Source organism: Oncorhynchus mykiss, chromosome 20, assembly GCF_013265735.2.
Source record: "Oncorhynchus mykiss isolate Arlee chromosome 20, USDA_OmykA_1.1, whole genome shotgun sequence".
NCBI lineage: Eukaryota > Metazoa > Chordata > Actinopteri > Salmoniformes > Salmonidae > Oncorhynchus > Oncorhynchus mykiss.
In genome coordinates, this window is record NC_048584.1 from 1409457 (window position 1) to 1428908 (window position 19452).

The following is a 19452-nucleotide window of genomic DNA, read 5'->3' on the forward strand; positions in this document are numbered from 1 at the left end:
TTACTGATTTAAGTAGGCAAAGCTGATGGCATCTCTTTGTAAAACCATACTAACATACCTGTATTCCCTTACATTATGAATGCAACTATATTAGGAATTACTATGTCTATTTACTGTGCACATACCTGCTAACCAACAAGGGTCAACAATAAAGAATTGATCCCAAAAATAAATAATGGAAAATAAGAGAGTGAAAAGAGTGGAAAAGCGCAGAATCTAAAAGAACAATCAAAACAGATAGAAAATGCTGAATAGACCTGGGACTCACGTAAACACTCGTTGGCCTCACGGGCGCTGGCCCTCTGCCACGGCCGGTCGCAGTGGAAGGGCTTGCAGTGGTCGCACTCGGGCCCCTCCGTGTTGTGTTTACAGTCGCACACCAGCTTGCCCTCCTTGTCCTTGAGGCAGCGTGAGGCGTGCCCATTGCACTTACACCTCCCGCCCACCTGGAAGTCTCCCACCGCATAGAAGTACGCCGGCAGAGGTGTGGACGGTACCATTGGGTCCTCGTCCGGCTGGCCTCCCCCGCCTATCCCCGCCCCTTCTCCTGTCCCTATTTCGCGGGGCAGCTGGGGCCGGCTGAGGAGCACACGGATGTCGGTGACTGATACCCAGTCCTGGAGCACAGGGCTGTTGTCAAAGTCTTTCCCGGAGGGCCGCCCGTCCAGAGTGCTGAAGGCAATGAGTCCTCCGGAAAGTGGGTAGAGGTCAGTGTGGCCATCGGTACAAAGGGCCTCCTGCTCATTCTGTTTTGTGATGGCCGCCTTGTTAGGCCGGTTGTATATGCGCCGGCACTGGGACGAATAGTACTGGTAAGGCGTCCAGCTCTTGCCGTAGTCCATGCTCTTGTAGATTGCCAATGACTCTGGGCGGGGCGAGCAGAACTGCAAGCTGACGTAGGTGATCTCAAACTTCTTTCCCAGCGACAGGGTGAGGTTGACGTTGTTTGGCGAGGTGTGCAGATTCTCCGACTGCCAGCAGGTGAGGTTGTGGGCCGAGTTGAGGTCGGTGAGGTAGGAGGGCGGGTGGGCACGCCATGGGTCCGCTGCGTCGCAGATCTGGCAGGTGCGCACTGAAGGCCGCTCCTCACCGTGCTCCACCATGCTACAAGAGCGTGACGACGTCGGCCAGCCGCACACGCTGGACACGGCCACCTCCTTGCCAAAGGCGGCGTTGATGAACTCGGGGATGCAGCGGCGGGCGGCGCCTGCGTCATCGTAGCAGGGATCTGGGGGTATCTGTTGCCCAGCAAAGGGGTTGGCGGCACCGTGGGGGGAGGCGGGGGAGGCAGAGCGTGCCAGGAGGCACAGTCCCAGCAAGCACCTCCAGGCTTCCCTCATTCTGCAGAGTGTCTATGCGAGGGAGTGTGTGTGTGTGAGGGGGAGTGGAAGGAGAGAATCCCAGCTCACAGACCCTTCCTTTAGGGTGATCGTGACCACCGCAATCTGTCCTGGGAAACAGAGACAAGAGAGAGAAAAGCAAGAAAAAGATCAGTGCCATCGTGGCCATAAAAGGATTCAAAGCAACAAGCAACATTTTTGACACGCTTATTAATGAAAATATTCACAGTTCAGTAAAGTAGTTATTCTCATGTCATTGTTTACACGTCCATTTGTCCCAAACACATCCAGTCATCCTATTGTCGTCAATTCAATCCTACTATATGCGCAAGCTTACTCATATCAGCTAAATATCACATTTGTGACATTTCAAAACACCTCAGAACCTTATGATGAGTAATGGAGTGTTTTCATTAACTAAAACCTTGCAAAATAGAGATAGAGAGAGAGAGAGAGGAGAGATAGGAGAAGGAGGAGAGAGAGAGTGAGAGAAATAAAGAGGAGAGAGATGGGGAAGAGAGAGTAAGAGAAGGAGAAAGAGAATAACCATTTAAAGAGAGACGTTAGGGGCCGGATTGGAGCGACTGTGCCCTGAATTTCAATGGCGCCACTCTTTCAGCACCTCCATTCAGTTCGTGGCAAGGCATTCTGGTCATGCTTCAGTGGTGCACGCGTCAGAAGTCACCCAATAATATATGCAGGCAGAGCCATCAGCCGCACGTGACCTTAGCCAATACCCAATTCAATAGTTAATAAAAACTTTGACCTAAAAGGTAACTAAATAGGACCAAGTAATGTGCCTTCCTTTGAAGGTATTAACCACTTCTCATTCTCAATCCAGCTTTACAGATTAGGAATAACTAGCTGCACACAGTGTTAAACACAATTTAGTATTTATTTCCCCACTTGGCAATTGCAAAGTTATATGCCCATTGAACATATACCATGGTAGCTGCTATATGTAGGCTACGATGGCGCCAATGTGTTCTTTACAGACTCCATTGGCAGAGCTTGCTGTAACAAAGCCATTGGTTTGGACTGAAGGTTCTCTATAAATCTCAGCGTTTACATACACACTAATAATTCAATATGAAACTGATTACGGCAGTAGTCAGAGTATGGAAATAGTCATGTAAACGCCTTACTCTGCTCGTCTTAAATCGGCGTACGGTCCAAATCGAAATATGCCGATTAAAACATCTGTTTTCTGAGCAATAGAATTATTAGGACACGTAAACAGCTTAAAATGTAGTTCCAGTGGGGTATTTGATCTGGGCAAGCCGCCCTCTTTTACACAAGTAAAGTGAATTCGGAAAAACTGAAAGTATGCATCTTCAAAATAGTTTTCACATACAAGCTTTATTTCCAACATGGTCACTGTTATAGAAAGTCACTATGGTGGCAATTTTCTGCATATATCAAAAGTCCCATCAGCCTGATTTCGGATGTGTGAGAGAGAGCAGAGATGTGGGGCAGAGGAGAGAAATGGAGGGAGAAAATCCACAGATCAAATTTCCAAATTGAAATGTTCCCAATGAGACATCAACCTTTATTCACCCTCTCAAAAAGTCAGCCAGAAGTTCATTGAATTCCCAATGTTTTCAACAGTCCAACAGAGCAACCAAACTCCAATGGAAAACAATGTCTGGTTTTTGGTTTAGTTTACACCTAAATGTGTTTTCAAACACTTAAAAGCACAACAAAGTTCTGATAGGAATACAGAATACAGAATACAGAGTCAAATATTTTGTATTTATAGAACAACTTAATGTGTTACCACTGTGCTTTGTTCAATAGCATCACCAAATTACCTGGATTGCAGTTGATATTACATTAAAAGTACATAGTGCAAGTGATCAATGCGGTTCGAGATTCTGCACTGATTATTATAGCAATTGTAAAGATCTCCACAGACCTGTGCCCTTTGCATGCTTTCTTGAACACTTCCTATGATTACCGTAAAACTTAAATGAATAGCCTGGGCATGTATTTACTTAAATCACTTAATACAACAGGCGCGTATGAGAGACAGGCTTCTATTGGGGCCAGGCATCCATTTCCTTAATGCGCACAGCTTTTGCTCATTTGTATAGTTAATTGTTTAACTCAAGCATTCACTTCCAGCATTTATATAAATTTCTTCATTTCCTGCACAAACCTGTTAACATTTACTCACTGTGTCACATTTATTTTGTGTTAGTAGGCCTGAATAAAATGTTTTAAATAAGCTTCCTTGACAGAATTACTATTCTCCTATGACTGCATTTGTCAGTTCTTACTTTCGCCACTAGAGGACGATCAGACGATTTCTAAGGGTCTGTACTCCCGAAGTTGTTCTTGTTTTTATGCTTGTCAGTTAGCTAGCAGTTCTCAGCTGTTAGCAGCAAATGGCTAGCAGTTTCTTACGTGCGATAAAAACGGATGATTGCCATCATTTTATCTGAGTCATTACTGAATTATTTACTATAACAAAATCAAACAAACCCCTGACACGTCATGGTAATTCAGGGTAACCTCATAAACAATTCATTTAGACCTAGCGTTTATTTAAAACAAGCATTTATTTGCTGAATGTGTGTCGTTGCCCAGCCATTAACCCTTTGACGTGTACGATCACGTATTTGTGATCATTGTTGAGCGGTCCTTGCAGTATACGATCACAAATATGTTACTGGAACAGTAGCAACAGAACGAATGATGCAACAAATGCGTCTAAACAGCATTGTTGTCAAAAAGCATCTAAACAATGTTTTGTACTGATGGGAAATAAAGGGCTTCACAACTTTATTCCTCAAGTTCACATTTTATTGTAATGAACACGAGGGAAACAGAGAGCTGGTTTCAAGTGCAGAGTGCAGCAGGTGTTTTTAATGAAAGGGACCATAGGAGGAGGCAGGTAGCTGGGTCCAGGGGCAGGCAGAAGGTCATACACAGTAGGTCCAAAAATGGTAACAGTACAGGCAGGGAATAGGCATCGTGAGTGAGGCAGGCAAAAACTATCATACACGGGAGGAGAGAAGGATGGGGAAAAACAGAGCTCTAAAAGTGTGTCTCAAAGCAAACAATACCTCACAGTGCTGGGGTGCAAGGAACTGAACTGAATAGTGTGGGATGATGACATGCAGGTGTCTGAACGGGCGATTAGAATTCCGGCGATTGGGATCTGGAGAATGAGCTGGAAAGTGGGCTGCGTCTCGGGGATCTAAGTGTTTGGGAGTGTGATTTGTACGCAGACGTTACATTTATTGTAAAATATAAATGCGAACTTCATCATCCAAACATCACATGGAACACATCCACAGCCAAACCCATTCCACAAATCATTAACTTAGTTTAGCAACTTTTAAGCATATTACAAACCTTCAATGTACTTGCTACAGTGTCTACAAGATCCAGAGCACATGACTTGACAAGTCAAATCACAAAGCAAGACAAATCACAAAGCAAATAAAACGTTATCACCTCACAGATCATCACAGCAAATACAAGCCTACTGCCTAGCCGTAGCACGAAAGCTAAACAGGGATGAAACCATTTTAGGTGGTTTTGTGGGGGGTTCAAGTCCATGGGGCAGAAATGGGAAAGGTATCGTGGGGGGGGATATGATGCAGGAAATATTACTTTGAAGGGGGGGGGTTATCAATAAATGGGGGGAAAACACTGGAGTTTATACGCTAAATAAAAATAAAACCCTTGGAAAGGGTTTACAATCTGATGCCGCGTTCAAAACAACTGGGAACTCAGAAATCTCTGACTTCTGACTACAGTGTATTCAAGACAACTGGGAACTCGGGAAAAAACTAGCTCCGACTGGGATATATATTTTTTTAATGGTCATCCACCTCGGGAACTTGGGCCTCTTTCTAGAGCTTCAACTTTCCAACCTGTAGATCACTGAGGTCATAGTTTGACCTAGTATTTCTCAGAGATCACAGTTGTCTTCAAAGCACTATAAGTCAGTCGATTGAACTATCCCTTATTATAACATATTTTGTCTCACAGACGCTTCCGTTACAACCAGAATGCATTGTATGATGTCAACAAACATGGCGCCACACACAGCCAGCAAATTGCTTAGCATTAGCTCATCATAATCAGTACAACCTTCAAAAAAGTATTTTACACACATCATATGTGTCCATTACAATCCATCGGAATGCATGATTTGTCACCAGTACTTGAAAACATTAAATGCATTATGATCCACACAGAGAAATGGTGTGAAAAAGTAAAAACAAAAACGCAATATACAGAAAATAAGCCACTTACTGTGATAGGAATGCATACATGTCCAAAGTCCAATTTGTGAGGAAAACAATGAAGGCAATGAGGTTCCAGACAAAAAAATGTGCTGTGGGGAAAAGTCTGTACAAGGCCGGTTCTGACAAGAGATGCACAATGTCTTCATACTTGATCTGGGGAAGTGATTGGGCTCTTGAAGGCTCAGTAAAGCCTCAAACATAAATTGTCACATGTTAAGGTTAGCCTACTGTAACTATGAATGTGTTCTTGTGTATGAGGGTTAACTGTCCTATTGCATAACAATCACATTTTGGAACAGTGAGTGCATTCTGACATCACACGCATCAAAGAAAACTCACGCTGGGGCAACTGTTTGGAACTCACGAGTGAAAAGGTTCAAAAGGGACAGGCGGCTATTTGATTTATTTGAAGTTATGGTACATAAGACATTTATAGTTACAGTAGATATAAGGGCACGAGGACCAGATGCAGACACGAGAGGCAGATGGTTTGAGTCTTTGATATTTATTACATCCAAAAGTGTGGTAGGCTCGAGGTCAGGCAGAAAGGTCAGGCAGGTGGGTACAGAGTCCAGAAAAACAGGCAAGGATCATTTTAAAATTTTACATTAGCTTGTAAGATAACTTTAAGCTATTTTCTGTATTACAAAAGTAATATTGTATTGTGTTTGGTTTTCAATGCAACCAAATATAATTGAAATGATATCTAATGCTTGAATAGTTTAATCTGAGCCACTGGCTAAATCCTATTCTTTAAAACTTCTTCAGGATCGGTGACCCATCCACGGGACGGTTGAGCTAACGTAGGCTAATGTGATTAGCATGAAGTTGTAAGAAACAAAAACATTGTCAGGACATAGACATATCTGATATGGGCAGAAAGCTTAAATTCTTGTTAATCTAACTGCACTGTCTAATTTTCAGTAGCTATTACAGTGAACGAATACCATGCTATTGATTGAGGAGAGTGTACAATTATTAACTTGAAAATGTATGAATAAAACAATTAAGTACGTTTTGGCAGTCTTGATACAACATTTTGTATAGATACGCAGGATTTCGCTGGATCACTATAAAAATGTTCACATACAGTGCTGCCATCTAGTGGCCAAAGTCTAAATCGTGGGCTAGAAAAATCATTATGCCCTTTACTTGCATTTCAAAGATGAAGGTACAAAAAAAATACAAAACAAAATGTGTTTTTTTCTCTTTGTATTATCTTTAACCAGATCTAATGTGTTATATTCTCCTACATTCCTTTCACATTTCAAATCAAAATGTTATTAACCGCCGTTATTATGCGCCGAATACAACATTCACCTTACAGTGAAATGCTTAATTACGAGCCCCTAACCAACAATGCAGTTTTAAAAAATACAAATAAGAGTAAGAAATAAAAGTAACAAGTAACTGAAGAGCAGCAGTAAAATAACAATAGCGAGACTACATACAGAGGGGTTACCGGTACAGAGCCAATGTGCGGGAGCACTGTTTAGTTAAAGTATTACATACATGTAGATAGTTATTAAAGTGACTATATGTAGATGATAACAACAGAGAGTAGCAGAGGTGTAAAAGAGGGGGGGGGGCAATGCAAATAGTGTGGGTAGCCATTTGATTAGGTGTTCAGGAGTCTTATGGCTCGGGGGTAGAAGTCTCTTGGACCTAGACTTGGCGCTACGGCACCGCTTGCCATGTGGTAGCAGAGAGAACAGTCTATGACTAGGGTGTCTGGAGCCTTTGACCATTTTTAGGGCCTTCCTCTTACACCGCCTGGTATAGAACTGGAACATGCTTAACACCCCAGCCATCCTACAATCTTGATGCCCTCAATCTCACACAAATGATCAATGAACCTACCAGGTACCTCCCCAAAGCCGTAAACACGGGCACCCTCATAGATATCATCCTAACCAACTTGCCCTCTAATTACACCTCTGCTGTCTTCAACCAAGATCTCAGCGATCACTGCCTCATTGCCTGCATCCGTAATGGGTCAGCGGTCAAACGACCTCCACTCATCGCTGTCAAACACTCCCTGAAACACTTCAGCGAGCAGGCCTTTCTAATCGACCTGGCCGGGGAAGGATAATTTGGAAGGATATTGATCTCATCCCGTCAGTAGAGAATGCCTGGTTATTTAAAAAAAAATGCCTTCCTAACCATCTTAAATAAGCTTGCCCCATTCAAGAAATTTAGAACCAGGAACAGATATAGCCCTTGGTTCTCCCCAGACCTGACTGCCCTTAACCAACACAAAAACATCCTATGGCGTTCTGCATTAGCATCGAACAGCCCCCGTGATATGTAGCTTTTCAGGGAAGCTAGAAACCAATATACACAGGCAGTTAGAATTCCAATAAGCTTTTTCTACGGCTGGCCATGCTTTCCACCTGGCTACCCCTACCCCGGTCAACAGCACTGCACCCCCCACAGCAACTCGCCCAAGCCTTCCCCATTTCTCCTTCTCCCAAATCCAGTCAGCTGATGTTCTGAAAGAGCTGCAAAATCTGGACCCCTACAAATCAGCTGGGCTAGACAATCTGGATCCTTTCTTTCTAAAATTATCTGCCGAAATTGTTGCCACCCCTATTACAAGCCTGTTCAACCTCTCTTTCGTGTCGTCTGAGATTCCCAAAGACTGGAAAGCAGCTACGGTTATCCCCCTCTTCAAAGGGGGGGGACACTCTTGACCCAAACTGCTACAGACCTATATCTATCCTACCCTGCCTTTCTAAGGTCTCCGTTTTGTTTTGTCACCAAAGCCCCATATACTACCCACCGTTTAGACCTGTACGCTCTCGTTGGCTGGCCCTCACTTCAAACACATCGCCAAACCCACTGGCTCCATGTCATCTACAAGACCCTGCTAGGTAAAGTTCCCCCTTATCTCAGCTCGCTGGTCACCATAGCAACACCCACCTGTAGCACGCGCTCCAGCAGGAATATCTCTCTGGTCACCCCCAAAACCAATTCTTTCTTTGGCCGCCTCTCCTTCCAGTTCTCTGCTGCCAATGACTGGAACCAACTACAAAAATCTCTGAAACTGGAAACACTTATCTCCCTCACTAGCTTTAAGCACCAACTGTCAGAGCAGCTCACAGATTACTGCACCTGTACATAGCCCACCTATAATTTAGCCCAAACAACTACCTCTTTCGCCTACTGTATTTATTTTATTTTATTTATTTATTTATTTTGCTCCTTTGCACCCCATTATTTTTATTTCTACTTTGCACATTCTTCCACTGCAAATCTACCATTCCAGTGTCTTACTTTCTATATTGTATTTACTTTGCCACCATGGCCTTTTTTTGCATTTACCTCCCTTATCTCACCTCATTTGCTCACATCATATATAGATTTGTTTCTACTGTATTATTGACTGTATGTTTTGTTTTACTCCATGTGTCATGTATTGTCATGTTATGTCTTGTTTCTGTCCTTTCCCTTCACCCTGTCTCCCTCTGCTGGTCGTTATTAGGTTACCTTTTCTCCCCCTCTTTCCCCCAGCTGTTCCTTGTCTCCTCCTAACTACCTCGTCACCCCTTTTCCCACCTGTTCCCTTTTTCCCTCTGATTAGTCCTCTATATCTCTCTCTGTTTTTGTTTCTGTCTTTGTCGGATTCTTGTTTGTGTTATTCATGCCTGAACCAGACTATCGTCATGTTTGCTGCAACCTTGTCCTGTCCTGTCGGAATCTGCCGGTCCATCTGAGCCTACCTATGTTTTGTCATTAAAGAAGCTCTGTTTACGTTAATTCGCTTTTGGGTCCTCATTCACGCACCGTAACAGAAGAATCCGACCAAGAATGGACCCAGCGACTTCGGATCCTCTCCACTCAGCCGTCGAGATCCAGGGAGCGATGCTAGGCAGACACGAGCAGGAATTGTCTGCTGCTCGACATGCCGTTGAGACCCTGGCCACCCAAGTCTCCAACCTCAGAGAACAGGTTCACCATCTCCGCCTCGATCCACCGGCCACTTCCAGGGCTTTCGAATCTCCGGAGCCCAGAATCAATAACCCGCCGTGTTACTCTGGGGAGCCCACTGAATGCCGCTCGTTCCTCACCCAGTGTGATATTGTGTTTTCTCTCCAGCCCAACACTTACTCCAGGAGCACTGCTCGTGTCGCCTACGTCATATCTCTCCTTACTGGACGGGCTCGTGAGTGGGGCACGGCAATCTGGGAGGCAAGGGCTGAGTGTACTAACCAGTATCAGGACTTTAAGGAGGAGATGATACGGGTTTTTGATCGATCTGTTTTTGGGGAGGAGGCTTCCAGGGCCCTGTCTTCCCTATGTCAAGGTAATCGATCCATAACAGACTACTCTATTGAGTTTCGCACTCTTGCTGCCTCCAGTGGCTGGAACGAGCCGGCTTTGCTCGCTCGTTTTCTGGAGGGTCTCCGCGCAGAGGTAAAGGATGAGATTCTCTCCCGGGAGGTTCCTTCCAGCGTGGATTCCTTGATTGAACTCGCTATTCGCATTGAGCGACGGGTTGATCTTCGTCACCGAGCTCGTGGAAAGGAGCTCGCGTTCTCCGTTGCCCCCCTCTCCGCATCACTACCATCTTCCTCTGCCGGCTCGGGTGCTGAGCCTATGCAGCTGGGAGGTATCCGCATCTCGACTAAGGAGAGGGAACGGAGAATCACCAACCGCCTCTGTCTCTATTGCGGTTCTGCTGGTCATTTTGTCACTTCATGTCCAGTAAAAGCCAGAGCTCATCAGTAAGCGGAGGGCTACTGGTGAGCGCTACTACTCCTGTCTCTCCTTCAAGATCCTGCACTACCTTGTCGGTCCATCTACGCTGGACCGGTTCGTCAGCTTCCTGCAGTGCCTTAATAGACTCTGGGGCGGAGGGCTGTTTTATGGACGAGACCTGGGCTCGGGAACATGACATTCCTCTCAGACAGTTAAGGGAGTCCACGGCCTTGTTCGCCCTGGATGGTAGTCCTCTCCCCAGGATTCAGCGTGAGACGCTACCTTTAACCCTCACTGTTTCTGGTAATCATAGCGAAACCATTTCTTTTTTAATTTTTCGTTCACCTTTTACACCTGTTGTTTTGGGCCATCCCTGGCTAGTTTGTCATAATCCTTCCATTAATTGGTCTAGTAATTCTATCCTCTCCTGGAACGTCTCTTGTAATGTGAAATGTTTAATGTCTGCTATCCCTCCTGTTTCCTCTGTCTCTTCTTCACAGGAGGAGCCTGGTGATTTGACAGGGGTGCCGGAGGAATATCACGATCTGCGCACGGTGTTCAGTCGGTCCAGGGCCAGCTCTCTTCCTCCACACCGGTCGTATGATTGTAGTATTGATCTCCTTCCGGGAACCACTCCCCCCCGGGGTAGACTATACTCTCTGTCGGCTCCCGAACGTAAGGCTCTCGAAGATTATTTGTCTGTAGCTCTTGCCGCCGGTACCATAGTCCCCTCCTCCTCTCCCGCCGGAGCGGGGTTTTTTTTTGTTAAGAAGAAGGACGGGTCCCTGCGCCCCTGCATAGATTATCGAGGGCTGAATGACATAACAGTGAAGAATCGTTATCCGCTTCCTCTTATGTCTTCAGCCTTCGAGATCCTGCAGGGAGCCAGGTTTTTCACTAAGTTGGACCTTCGTAACGCTTACCATCTCGTGCGCATCAGGGAGGGGGACGAGTGGAAGACGGCGTTTAACACTCCGTTAGGGCACTTTGAATACCGGGTTCTTCCTTTCGGCCTCGCTAACGCTCCAGCTGTCTTTCAGGCATTAGTCAATGATGTCCTGAGAGACATGCTGAACATCTTTGTTTTCGTTTACCTTGACGATATCCTGATTTTTTCACCGTCACTCCAGATTCATGTTCAGCACGTTCGACGTGTCCTCCAGCGCCTTTTAGAGAATTGTCTTTTTGTGAAGGCTGAGAAGTGCTCTTTTCATGCCTCCTCCGTCACTTTTCTCGGTTCTGTTATTTCCGCTGAAGGCATTAAGATGGATCCCGCTAAGGTCCAAGATGTCATTGATTGGCCCGTCCCTAAGTCACGCGTCGAGCTGCAGCGCTTTCTCGGCTTCGCGAACTTCTATCGTCGTTTCATCCGTAATTTCGGTCAGGTGGCAGCTCCTCTCACAGCCCTTACTTCTGTCAAGACGTGCTTTAAGTGGTCCGTTTCCGCCCAGGGAGCTTTTGATCTCCTCAAGAATCGTTTTACATCCGCACCTATCCTTGTTACACCTGACGTCACTAGACAGTTCGTTGTCGAGGTTGACGCGTCAGAGGTGGGCGTGGGAGCCATTCTTTCTCAGCGCTCCCTCTCTGACGACAAGGTCCACCCTTGCGCGTATTTTTCTCATCGCCTGTCGCCGTCGGAACGTAACTATGATGTGGGAAACCGCGAACTGCTCGCCATCCGCTTAGCCCTAGGCGAATGGCGACAGTGGTTGGAGGGGGTGACCGTTCCTTTTGTCGTTTGGACTGACCATAGGAAACTTGAGTACATCCGTTCTGCCAAACGACTTAATGCGCGTCAGGCGCGCTGGGCGCTGTTTTTCGCTCGTTTCGAGTTCGTGATTTCTTATCGTCCGGGCTCTAAGAACACCAAGCCTGATGCTTTATCTCGTCTCTTCAGTTCTTCAGTAGCCTCCACTGACCCCGAGGGGATTCTCCCTGAGGGGCGTGTTGTCGGGTTGACTGTCTGGGGAATTGAGAGGCAGGTAAAGCAAGCACTCACTCAAACTCCGTCGCCGCGCGCTTGTCCTAGGAACCTTCTTTTCGTTCCCGTTCCTACTCGTCTGGCCGTTCTTCAGTGGGCTCACTCTGCCAAGTTAGCCGCCCACCCTGGCGTTCGGGGTACGCTTGCTTCCATTCGCCAGCGTTTTTGGTGGCCCACCCGGGAGCATGACACGCGTCGCTTCGTGGCTGCTTGTTCGGTCTGCGCGCAGACTAAGTCCGGTAACTCCCCTCCTGCCGGCCGTCTCAGGCCGCTTCCCATTCCCTCTCGACCGTGGTCTCACATCGCCTTAGATTTTGTCACCGGACTGCCTTCGTCAGCGGGGAAGACTGTTATTCTTACGGTTGTCGACAGGTTCTCTAAGGCGGCTCATTTTATTCCCCTTGCTAAGCTTCCTTCTGCTAAAGAGACGGCACAAATCATCATCGAGAATGTTTTCAGAATTCATGGCCTTCCGTCAGACGTCGTTTCGGACAGAGGTCCGCAATTCACGTCTCAATTTTGGAGGGAGTTTTGCCGTTTGATTGGGGCTTCCGTCAGTCTCTCTTCCGGCTTTCACCCCCAGTCTAACGGTCAAGCAGAACGGGCCAATCAGACTATTGGTCGCATCTTACGCAGTCTTTCTTTTCGCAACCCTGCGTCTTGGTCAGAACAGCTCCCCTGGGCAGAATACGCCCACAACTCGCTTCCTTCGTCTGCGACCGGGCTATCTCCTTTTCAGAGTAGCCTCGGGTACCAGCCTCCGCTGTTCTCATCTCAGTTCGCCGAGTCCAGCGTCCCCTCCGCTCAGGCTTTTGTCCAACGTTGCGAGCGCACCTGGAAGAGGGTCAGGTCTGCACTTTGCCGTTATAGGGCGCAGACTGTGAGAGCTGCTAATAAGCGTAGAACTAAGAGTCCTAGATATTGTCGCGGTCAGAGAGTTTGGCTCTCCACTCAGAACCTTCCCCTTAAGACCGCTTCTCGCAAGTTGACCCCGCGGTTCATTGGTCCGTTCCGTATTTCTCAGATCATTAATCCTGTCGCAGTTCGACTTCTTCTTCCGCGTTATCTTCGTCGCGTCCACCCGGTCTTCCATGTCTCCTGTATCAAGCCCGTTCTTCGCGCCCCCGCTCGTCTCCCCCCCCCCCCCCCCCATCCTTGTCGAGGGCGCACCCATCTACAGGGTCCGTAGGATTTTGGACATGCGTCCTCGGGGCCGTGGTCATCAGTACCTAGTAGATTGGGAGGGGTACGGTCCTGAGGAGAGGAGTTGGGTTCCCTCTCGGGACGTGCTGGACCGTGCGCTGATCGAGGATTTCCTCCGTTGCCGCCAGGTTTCCTCCTCGAGTGCGCCAGGAGGCGCTCGGTGAGTGGGGGGGTACTGTCATGTATTGTCATGTTGTGTCTTGTTTCTGTCCTTTCCCTTCACCCTGTCTCCCTCTGCTGGTCGTTATTATGTTACCTTTTCTCCCCCTCTTTCCCCCAGCTGTTCCTTGTCTCCTCCTAACTACCTCGTCACCCCTTTTCCCACCTGTTCCCTTTTTCCCTCTGATTAGTCCTCTATATCTCTCTCTGTTTTTGTTTCTGTCTTTGTCGGATTCTTGTTTGTGTTATTCATGCCTGAACCAGACTATCGTCATGTTTGCTGCAACCTTGTCCTGTCCTGTCGGAATCTGCCGGTCCATCTGAGCCTACCTATGTTTTGTCATTAAAGAAGCTCTGTTTACGTTAATTCGCTTTTGGGTCCTCATTCACGCACCGTAACACCATGTGTAACTCTGTGTTGTTGTATGTGTCGAACTGCTATGCTTTATCTTGGCCAGGTCGCAATTGTAAATGAGGACTTGTTCTCAACTTGCCTACCTGGTTAAATAAAGGTGAAATAAAAATTAAAAAAGAGGTCCTGGATGGCAGGAAGCTTGGCCCCAGTGATGTACTGTACCCTCTGTAGTGCGTTGCCATACCAGGCGGTTGCCATACCAGGCGGTTGCCATACCAGGCGGTTGCCATACCAGGCGGTTGCCATACCAGGCGGTGATGCAACCAATCAGGATGCTCTTGATGGTGCATCTATGGAACCTTTTGAGGAACCATGCCAAATCTTTTCAGTCTCCTGGGGGGGAATTTGTTATGTCGTGCCCTCTTCACGACTATCTTGGTGTGCTTGGACCATGTTAGTTTGTTGGTGATGTGGACTCCAAGGAACTTGAAGCTCTCAACCTGCTCCACTGCAGCCATGTCAATGAAAACGGGGGAGTGCTCGGTCCTTCTTTTTCCATAGTCTACAATCATCTCCTTTGTCTTGATCACGTTGAGGGAGAGGTTTGTGTCCTGGCACCACAAGGCCAAGTCTCTGAACTCGTCCCTATATGCTGTCTCGTCGTTGTCAGTGATCAGGCCTACCTCTGTTGTGCCATCGGCAAACTTGTTAATGGTGTTGGTCGTGCCTAGCCATGCAGTCATGAGTGAACAGTGAGTAAAAGGGGGGACTGAGCACGCACCCCTGAGAGGCTCCTGTGTTGAAGATCAGCGTGGCGGCAGTGTTGTTACCTACCCTTACCAGCTGGGGGCGGCCCATCAGGAAGTTCAGGATCCAGTTGCAGAGGGAGATGTTTAGTCCCAGGGTCCTTAGCTTATTGATGAGCTTTGAGGGCACTATGGGGATGAACACTGAGCTGTAGTCAATTAATAGCATTCTCATATAGGCGTTCCTTTCGTCCAGGTGTGAAAGTGTAGAGTGCAATAGATATTGCATCATCTGTGGATCTGTTGATTTCGGTATAAAAATTGGAGTGGGCCTAGGTTTTCTGGGATAATGGTGTTGATGTGAGCCATGACCAGCCTTTCAAAGCACTTCATGGCTACAGATGTGAGTGTTACGGGTCAGTATTCAATTAAGCAGGTTACCTTGGTGTTCATGGGCACAGGGACTTTTGTGGTCTGCTTAAAACATGTTGGTATTACAGACTCGGACAGGGAGAGGTTGAAAATGCCAATGAAGACAAAGCGAACAAAGTAGTTTAGCTCGTCTGGTAGGCTTGTGTCACTGGGCAGCTCTCGGCTATGCTTCCCTTTGTAGTCTGTAATGGGTTGCATGCCATGCCATGTCCGACCAGTATCAGAGCCGGTGTAGTACGATTTGATCTTATTCCTGTATTGACGCTTTGCCTGTTTGATTGTTCATCGGAGGGCATAGCGTTATTTCTTATAAACTTTTGGGTTAGAGTCCCGCTCCTTGAAAGCGGATGTTGCCTGTAATCCATGGCTTCTGGTTGGGGTATGTACGTATGGTCACTCTGGGGACGACGTTATCGATGCACTTATTGATGAAGCCAGTGACTGATGTGAAGTACTCCTCAGTTCCATCGGAGGAATCCTGGAACATATTCCAGTCTGTGCTAGCAAAATAGTCCTGTAGCTTAGCATCTGCTTCACCTGACTACTTTTTTATAGATCTAGTCACTGGTGCTTTCTACTTTAATTTTTGCTTTTAGGCAGGAATCAGGAGGATATTATTATGGTCAGATTTGCCAAATGGAGGGCGAGGGAGAACTATGTATGCATCTCTGTGTGTGAAGTAAAGGTGGTCCAGAAATTTGTTTCCTCTGGTTTCACATTTAACATGCTGATAAAAATGTGGTAAAACGGATTTAAATTTCCCTACAAGTCCCTGGCTACTTTTCTTGTTTGCATATGGCAGAATACAGCTCATTCAATGCTCTCTTAGTGCCAGCCTCTGACTGTGGTGGTATGGAAACAGCTACGAAAAATACAGATGAAAACTCTCTAGGTAGATAGTGTGGTCTACAGCTTATCATGAGATACTCTCCCTCAGGTGAGCAACAGCTCGAGACTTCATTAGATATCGTGCACCAGCTGTTGTTTACAAAAAGACATAGTCCGCCGCCCCTTGTCTTACCAGACGCCGCTGTTCTATCCTGCCGGTACAGTGTATATAACCAGCCAGCAGTATGTTGATTTTTTTATATGTTGATTTTGTGAAGCGTAAGATATTACAGTTTTGAATGTCCTGTTAGTAGTTTAATCTTGCAGTAAATCATCGATTTTATTCTCAAAAGATTGCACATTTGCTAACAGAATGGAAGGAAGTGGGTTTTTTTTCCGATCGCCCACGAATTCTCAGAAGGCAGCCCGCTCTCTGACCCCTTTTTCTCCACCTCCTCTTCATGCAAATCACGGGGATCTGGGCATGTTCCCGAGAAAGCATTATATCATTCGCGTCAGGCTCATCAGACTCGTTAAATGAAAAAAGGATTCTGCCAGTCTGTGGTGAGTAATCACAGTCCTGATGTCCAGAAGTTAATTTTGGCCAAAAGAGATGGTAGTGGCAACATTATGCAAAAAATAAGTAAAAAAATAAGTTACAAACAATGCAAATAAACAAACAAAATAACACAATCAGATGGGGACACGTAAAACGTCTGCCTTCTTCTCCGGCACCATTTACACAAACTTCAATGTGTTTCCTTTCAAATCTTATCAAGAATATCCATATCCTTGCTTTAGGTCCTGAGCTACAGGCAGTTAGATTTGGGTATGTCATTGTAGGTGAAAATTGAAAAAAAGGGATGGATCCTTAAAATAAGTTTTTTTTTTTTGGTTTGGTTGGAGATGTGAATCAAACGTATAATTTAGCAACTTATCAACAAGTTAATAGGCTATTTATTTACATTATTGAATTTGAAAATGATGTTGAATTGTGTTTGGTTGTCGAGACAACCAAATATCAACATTTGAAGGAGATTAATCATTTGTGCCACTGACTTAGTTCAGTTTGTCTACAAATGAATAATTGATATGTTAGATTCACGTCTCCATCTCAAACAAGAATTCAAGTTAATAAAGACTAGGACTAAATCAAATCAAATGATGTTTTTTTGAGATGGAAATGTTAATCCAACATATTAATGATTAACTTAAAGATTACATTTGAAATCAACCAATGCTATAGGCCTACATGTACTGTCTATTTTTAATTGAACCTTGAGTTGAATTGAAACAATAACTGTTGATCACTTTGCAAATACTATATAGGTCTAAATAGTATAATTTATGATATGACTTATAAAATACTGTTACGTTTAATTTGCTCTGTTAAATTTACCATTTTGAATGATTTCAACAGCAACTGCGACTATATTTAGTTATTAAGAGATCTCTCAATGGTAGTAGTCAGTGACAAATATCAAAGCTGGGCTTGGTTAAAACCCTGGATGGGAGACCAAAGGATTGCTGTAGATAGATCAACACCCCAGTAGGTAGAAGCTGTCCAGCGCACTGTTTTCTTTCTGGTAGTGGATATAACGTTGAAGATCTGATGTTGTTTCAAAGGTACAAGTTCAAAATATTTTATACAAGGTTTGTATATGTTGAAAATTCGTTACAATTACGTAATCCTGTAGTTGAAATTCCACCCTCACAACAACATTGATGACGTTTTTCAAATCCAATGTATTTTCCAAGTAGATTCCACATCACAATAGTTTAGAAAATGTAGTTGAAACAACATTGATTCAACCAGTTTGTGCCCAGTGGGAAGATATGTACTGTATATGGCCAGGGGCTTTTCCTCCCTAATCAAAACAAAAGCCTGCTTCTACCTTGCACTTCAGTCGAGGAGGAAGGCAGACGGAGCAAGTTAAAATAGTCGAAAAAGTCATGTTCTGTACTTTTTCGTTTTGAGAGGGTCCACAGCTAGCAACTCTCAGAACACTGGAGAAAGAGGGGCACTCTTTTCTGCTCAAGTGTTTAAGCCTTGACCATTTGGCCTCTCTTCTGACTGGAGGACTGTGTGTGCGTGCGTGTGGTAAGAACGGAAAGAGGTGTTGAAGGACTCATCTTAATTTTAAGATTATTACCAGGAAAGTTAGAAAACAATTTTAATTTCTGTTTTCCGACAGCTTTGTCTAAGATTTATTTTGAATTTGCTTGTAAAAAAATGCATTCTTGTGAAAATATAAGAAAGTGGTTTACCTTTAATTCCCTAACAATGTTGTAGTTCTTTAAAACACCAAGCATTCAGATATAGAATTTTTATAGGCACCGCTAGTTTGTCCCCTTAGTTAGAATCACCTTCTTTCTTAGCCAATCACATTTGAGCTAATTCCGCACCTCATTGCCCCTCCCCCTTTCTAGTCAGAGTGAGAATGTGTACAGTTTAGGAGAGTGTCCCTAATTTTTCCTACAGCTTGACTTGTTGCGTTGGCATTTCAAATCCCAAACCACACACTACTGTATCTCCAGTTATTCATTAAGGAACCATTATATGTGGAATAAACCTGTTCTAAAGACATCTGTACCGGACAGACTTGTGGTGGCTGAACCATATCCATTGGCACTTACAGTACTGCCTGTTATTCATAATCCTCCCGGATCAAACCTTAGTATTTTTCATGGTCCTTTGAGCTAGATATCATCAGCTACCACAGCTCAAGATGCTACAGTGTCCAGGTATTGGTCACCACCCAACTCATCCCAGTCTTCTCTCCCTTGATGAAGACGAGCAAACAAGTCTCAAGACACAAAATGACACGTTCCTGATCATGGTGACCAGTTGGCAGAAGACTGGTTGCATCCTATCAGCGAGAGGTCTGAAGAACTCCGCCGCAGCACAGCTCTCATCTTTGACCTGATGCTACTTGAGGCCAAGCAGAAGCTCAAACAGATGGAGCAGTTCAAGGCTACACTTGCCAAACCACCCCACAGACAGCTGAGTGCCACAGGCTCGTCCCACCACATCCCGGAGGGCCAATGAAAATATACATGAAATGGATCTACCACGAGGAGAAGATCACCACCATTGGTCACCAAAAGGGACGCCCATCCCGACCAAGTGGAGTCTGACCAGTCCTCTCAAGCACCTTCTTGTTCATTGCCAGCTGTTGTGGCTCACCATCAGGGGGATGCTGCAGATTTACACCCTGCAGCGTCACTCCACTCTCGCCAGCCTAAAGCACCTTCATCAGCATGAGCCCCTGACAACGCCCTCACCATCAGCATCAGAGTCGCCAGCTGCCATGGTCTCTACTAACAAAGCTTACCCTGGGGGGAGCACCCCATAACCACCCCATAATTGTGCTCCAGCCGACCCCAGCCATTCAGATCCAGTCTGCTCCGAGCATGGAGCTCAAGTTAGCAGTGGATCCTA

General features: G+C 45.7%; 1 protein-coding gene across 2 annotated transcripts in view; it reads right to left on the bottom strand.

Annotated features, from left to right (window-relative positions):
* Positions 1–19452, bottom strand: part of LOC110498800 (netrin-3) — a 97204-nt gene that overhangs the window by 57914 nt on the left and 19838 nt on the right. For both annotated transcript variants that reach the window (XM_021575429.2, XM_021575428.2), the window contains exon 2: positions 269–1450. In XM_021575429.2, coding sequence (XP_021431104.2) covers positions 269–1340 — 1072 coding nt within the window. In that variant the 5' untranslated portion in view covers positions 1341–1450. The remainder of the gene's footprint in view (positions 1–268; positions 1451–19452) is intronic.